The following is a 6,251-nucleotide window of genomic DNA, read 5'->3' on the forward strand; positions in this document are numbered from 1 at the left end:
ATGTATCCGCACATGCTTTCACCCTATAGTTTTGCTGCTCTAAATCAGCTGTTTTTAATCCAAATGACAAAAAAAATAAAACATTCCACTTTTACTCTTAGGTGAAACTGTAGTGAAAATGTCAGACTGATAGCTCACATGACTTTTTTGCACAGGCGTGCTTAAACATTTTGGTCAAAATTGAGTGATTTTTGTTGAATTACTTTGTTCATGTGGCTTATATTTAGACCAAATTTGACAACTATTTGTAGGTTGTAAAGATCCATCAGTGTACCAAATTTGAAAAAATCCATGAAAGTTAAGTATGTTTTTCTATCAAATAAAGTTTCCATGCTTTTGGTATAAATAAAAATACAAAAAGGAAAAAATTGAGTCAAAATTGGAAATTTTATATCTCGTGTATTTCTTAATGGATTCTCTTGAAACATAACAGATTTGACATAATTGATCTAAAGTTTTATAAAAATATAGGGAAAAATTGTAACATATCAGGTTCACAAAAAAGTACCTGGTTTGGGTTGAGGGGGTTTCCGAGAAGCTTTCTTCTTTTTGGAAGCAACAGAATCTCCTGAAGCCTTCAAAAAAAAAAAAAAAAAAAATTCACTACATTTTTTAAAAGTGTAAAAGGTATTTTTTTATTTAAAACTATTCTTAGTTGTATGCTTTTCCAAACAGAAAAAAATCTGATGATAAGATAAAGTTTATTAACAAATAAATTTTTAAGTAATAAAATAAGTTGATAAATGCATAGAATTCCTTATTTTAAAACTCACAGATGTTGTAGTAGATGTGACCATTCCTTCAACAGCAGAAGAAGAAACAGTTTGTGCTTCTGTGCTTGGAACAGGTTGGGACTTCCTCCTAAATTAATAAAAAATAACAACTTTTCTTTGTATGATTTTTCTAATTCTCGATATAAACCTTCCTAGAATTAAAAAAAACATATGAGAAAAAAAATAAATCACTGATGAAATGTTATTTTCTTCTTGCATCATTGTAGTCCAACTTTTTATTATCACAGTTAAATGTAACATGAAGCACAAAAAAGTACACAGTACAGTTTGGTTTTATGTTCAAATTTGATCTGTTAAACAAAAATATATTACAGTGCACTGAGATCAAACCAAACATTCTGTTTAGTGCTTCAATAAACTAGGGTTAAAATTCCTAACAAACCTAAAGATCAAACAGTGTACTACAAATCAAATTTGCAGGATAGCTTGTCACAGTGTGATAAAACAACAATATATTGATACTTCTGGAATACTAGAAAGTGAATAAACACACAAGTTCTGTAGTTTTATTAATAAGGCCCTAAATTCTTCAAAGTAAATCCCATTAAGCTCACAAAAGAGTCTATGAAAAAAATTTTACCTTCCTGCAATTTCTACTGATTACTAAAAAATTAATTGTTTCAATCCAACAAATTTCCTCCTTCATATATACTGTAATAATAACACAAATTTCTTATTATATACATGAATATATTTATTATAATGATTTCACCAAAGTAACATAAATACAAAATATTATTTTATTTCTCTCTCTCTTTTAAAAAAAAAATCAAAATCAAAGTTCTTTTACTGACAAGTCATGACCTGTTACCTCTTACAAGTGTGGTGATGCAGGCCTAACCATATATACACAAAAGTAGTGAGTGTGTGCTTGAATGTTTGTGGACTATTCTATTTATTATCTTTAAATTGATATACTCAGAATATCATGGGCTTATTGATTTACCATTGCATACATTTTAATAATTACTTATTTGGCACAATATGTTTGAATAAAAATATTAATAAATGTTAGCTAGGAATTTTAAGTTCTTTATTCATTTGTATTTACAATGATAACTAATTATTTACCACACTGATCAGTTATTTCACTTTTCACAAAGTGTGGTGATGTAGACCTAAGAATATTTACACATAAAAATATTTTTTCTCATGTTTTGACAGAAGATTACTATTTTAAAAGCAAATATAATGATTAGTCATGATTATTAAAGCACAAATAAAATGCCAGTTTAATGCTCTCATCTTTTATATGCCATTTCAAGTTTGACTTTCAAACACTCCCAGAATAAACAGATCATTTGTTTTAATTTTAGACCTTATATACTGATATAGTTTATTTTAAAATGTAAAATAATAATAATACTTACTCTTTCACTGTCACAGACCCATATATATGACATGCTATATAACCTTTCTGTTCACTTTGAAAAGTCTGATATTAATTACATGCAAATTGTAATTTTCAAATTTTGTGCCACCATGAATAAAGAGTATTTCCTTCCAAACTCAAAAATTTACCATTTTCAACTTTCAGATAAGTAATAACATAGTAAAACTCTTTTTATTTTATATTGTGTATCTAAAAATGAACACAGGCACTGAGAAAGTTATTTATTTATAAATGTGGTAATGAACAAGTTAAAAAATGAGAGAACACTTTTAGAAGTTATTGAACACACTGCAAGTTTATTATATTCAAACAACACACCCAAATACAAGAAACTTCTTATTGAAAAATAAACTATAGCATTTTTGTTAAGTTCAACAGGAAACAAAGTTAAAAATCCTATGGTAAAACATATGAATTAGTCTTGATTAATATGTCAAAAGCTCATGATTTTGGAACTTCCAGGGTTATAGTGCTTTTAGGAACATTAACATAAAACTAACCATAAGCAAATATCTCAATTAAATACAACATATATCAATATCAATGCACTCACTAAAATAACAAAATGTCATTATTTAGAGAATTTGTTTACATAACAAACTTACTTCTTCGCTGGAAGGTGATCCCCTTTTTGTTCAACTTCACTGTCGCTCGAAACAGTTGCCTCCGAGTCACTTGATGATGATTCTACCTTCTCATGTTCAAGCAGACGATCTAAAAGGAAGCTGACAGAAATATATTTAGATAATATTAAAAAAAAGGTGAAACAAAATGTAAAGGAATATGTCCTAATTCAGGATTTTTCTTTTTGACAGTTTAAAAGGTTTGGTTGCTTAATGTTGCTCATATTACATAATAATTGTCCTTTAAAGTAACAGTTTAAACAAAGAAAGCTGATGAACCACTGGAAACTCAATATTTGTGATAAAGCTTGTGTTAGGCTGCAGAGTTTTTTTTGTTTGTTTTACATTCTTCTTGTTTCTGCATTTTTTAAGTGGTATTTCAGAAAAACTTTTGTCTTGCATCATTCACATGATAAGTTCCAGTATTGTTATTTGTATGGGCAGTAAACTATGGTAAACAAAGGGTAGCTTTTACATTGGTAATGTACAAATTAAGAGGAATTTGATAAGAAATATTCTGTAGTCTAAAAGTAGTTTTATAAATGTGTCGTTTTATTACAGAAAAAAAAATATATATATATATATAGGAGACGATTTTAACTGGTAAAAGAAAACCATAATTATTACCTTAGTATGTTTATATTATTGAATGACATTTAATTGAAATTATTTATTTAAGTGAAAGTAAATTAAATTCTAACTTATTGATTTACTAGGAGACATATTAATATGCTGTTTGTAGTATAAGATCTTAATTATATAAAAAAAGTATAAGTATTAAGAGAGCTGAATTAGATCTTAATTAAGTATAAGTATTAAGTTTATTGTGAATGTAATTCACAAGTGTCCTACACGAAGAAGAGCTAATGATATGGGTATAGTAGTATTTTTTTTAGGTTTTTGTTACATTAAGTTTGATTTGAATTTTATCGTGTTGATTTTTTTTGTGTGAGAATGGTACCTAATAATTTTTCAGCTACCTAAGCTTTACCAGAAGAGTTAGCCTACAAAACTTTTAACAATTAAGAACTGTCATTCTTAAAAACTAGATTAACAAATGTTTTTCAAATACAATTTGTAAATGTTAATATGAAATCCGACAATGCAGAAGGAAAATATTTTTTCTTGGTCTTAATTTTAGAAAACTAATAACAAATACAAGTTTGAATGTTCAGGATGTTCAATTTATCATATTTTAAAAGCTGTTACAGTAAGATTTAACAAACTCAGCAGATGGTTAGCCAAAGTTCCTAAACTTTCTACATGACAAACAAATATGCACCAGTTTTTAACTAACAAAACCTGAGAGATTATTGTGTAGCATCTAGTGTCTACGTTAACTTCCTAAGCCTATAGCCCATTAAGGATGGTGTTATAGTCACTAGTCCAACACACAGAAAGTTTTACTAATAAAACAACAAGTACACAAAACATGAAGATTTGTTCTTACTAACATTGTTCAATTTCAAAAATCAATTTACAAATATTGTGAAACCCAAGACAGCTATCGTTTCCTTGGAATTAATTTAAAAAATCACAACAAATTTCCAACTGCTAAATAAAATACAACAGTAAGCTTGATTAAAAGCTTCAACAATTTGGTATAAATTAGTAAGTGTTATAATTGCAAATTACCATGCCATAAAAAAAAAACCCTTTAAAGTTAAAGATGCAATAGTATATATATGTTTAAAAAAATGCATTGCATAATGATCACAACTAAAACAAAGTTGTTACTGTTAAAAAATAAAGTTAGAAACTCAGTTTATTTCTATTTTGTCAGCTAGAAATATATCTATAAAATCATTAAGATAATCAAAATATAAATACTGTAAATACTTACTGTACAATATTTAATGTACTTAATAGATAACTAAAAAAACTAGACATTGAAGGTATAGCATACATTTACCTAAAGACACTCTGCATTGGTATGATACCACAACTGTAGCCTTCAAAGTGAGAAGCGAACTGATGTTGATTAGCAGAAGAAGAAAATAATTTTCTTATTGGTTGTTAAGTTACTTCTTTTTCTGCTTTCTGAATCAAACAGAGTTTGATGTTGGCAACAAATCAAACATGCGAGTCAAAAATAAAACAGACATTCAATATTAAGCTGCTAGCCCCATTCAACTACTGTGTCACATCACCAACATTTACGACTTTTCCCAGGCTATTGGGCTAGTGTTAACTCTTCAATACTTGCATGGGATCCAATACTTGATTGGACCTAAGCAAAATAATAATGGCTTTCTATCTGTTAAGTCTACAAATATATTTTTTCCTCTGGGGACTTTACTTGGAAAGGAATGAAGAATTAAGTATTTCTTCAAAATGTTTTAATAAAAAAAATTTTCCTCCCTATCTGCAATGGCTTGAACTAATGTGGGGAACATAACTGTGCATAACAAATAGCCTAGCACCCCATGTTTTTATTTTCTGATCCCCTGAAGGTTAGTTTTTAGACATCTGGTGTTCTTAACACAACTGTATGTAATTGAGTTCACAACATTACAGTGGTATTTTACTGAACTGATAGGATGAAGCTAACAGAAATATGTAGGAAATATCTTGTACTTAAAATTAGCCAATGGAAGTAGTGCCTGGTTGTCCACATCTTTAACACCATTAGTTATAATCTTACAAGGCTGATATACAAGAAATAAAACACAATATTTTCTGAGATCCCCTCATGAATGGCAGTAGAAGCCAAGCTAGCCAACAGCTACTGTTTGTGTGATCCCCAAGTCAGGTATTATTTCTTTATTATTACTTCCATTAACAGTATTAGTTAAACTGTTTAATAAATCTAAATACTTTTAAAGTTTTTAGTTATATTTTTTATTATTGTACTTTCGTGACAGAGATTGTTTTGAAATGTTAGCTTAATATATGTATTTAGGACTAACTTAAATTATCTAAGCTGGCTGAACTTTGTGAAATATTATTGGGATCATGGCCAAAAATATTATTAACAGTAAGGATACCAAACTGATGAAGCAATGCATTCTAATCTTTATAAGCAGAAATGTAAGAAAAATATATTTAATTAGTCAATCTCATAATCAAGTAGACTTTTTAGTTTCGCTCTATGTTGGTAGTTTGCTCTAATTGTAAGTTAATATTGTTATGACAGCGGAAGTCACGTGACGCTGCTGGCGTGCTTGGCACTGGTAGCATGCGTGATGAGTTTCTCGAATTATCAGGGAAGTCCGAGTTTGTTTGAGATGCCTTCTTCGTTAGTATATAAGCCTGGCAAAGAAAGCCAGTGGGATGAATGAAGAGAGAACAGTAGTTATTTTGAGTTCCGTGTAACTTATGATTCTGTTAGTTTCGAGCTAGTGAGCCGTAAAGTGTGTGTTTTGCACTCATCGAGAGCGAAGTTATCGAGATTGTAAATCGCTGTGATTTATAGCGTGTATTATAAAAGTTGTTAAGTTT

At 28.9% G+C, this 6,251-nt stretch overlaps 1 protein-coding gene across 1 annotated transcript in view; it reads right to left on the minus strand.

Moving 5' to 3' along the window:
- Nucleotides 1-6,251, minus strand: part of LOC106464022 (INO80 complex subunit E-like) — an 18,564-nt gene that overhangs the window by 7,745 nt on the left and 4,568 nt on the right. The window contains exons 4-6 of the mRNA XM_013924129.2: nt 2,793-2,912; nt 774-861; nt 509-575 (exon numbers count right to left, since the gene is read on the minus strand). Of these exons, the coding sequence (XP_013779583.1) occupies nt 509-575; nt 774-861; nt 2,793-2,912 (275 nt within the window). The remainder of the gene's footprint in view (nt 1-508; nt 576-773; nt 862-2,792; nt 2,913-6,251) is intronic.

Source organism: Limulus polyphemus, unplaced genomic scaffold (genome assembly GCF_000517525.1).
Source record: "Limulus polyphemus unplaced genomic scaffold, Limulus_polyphemus-2.1.2 Scaffold1543, whole genome shotgun sequence".
Taxonomy (NCBI): domain Eukaryota; kingdom Metazoa; phylum Arthropoda; class Merostomata; order Xiphosura; family Limulidae; genus Limulus; species Limulus polyphemus.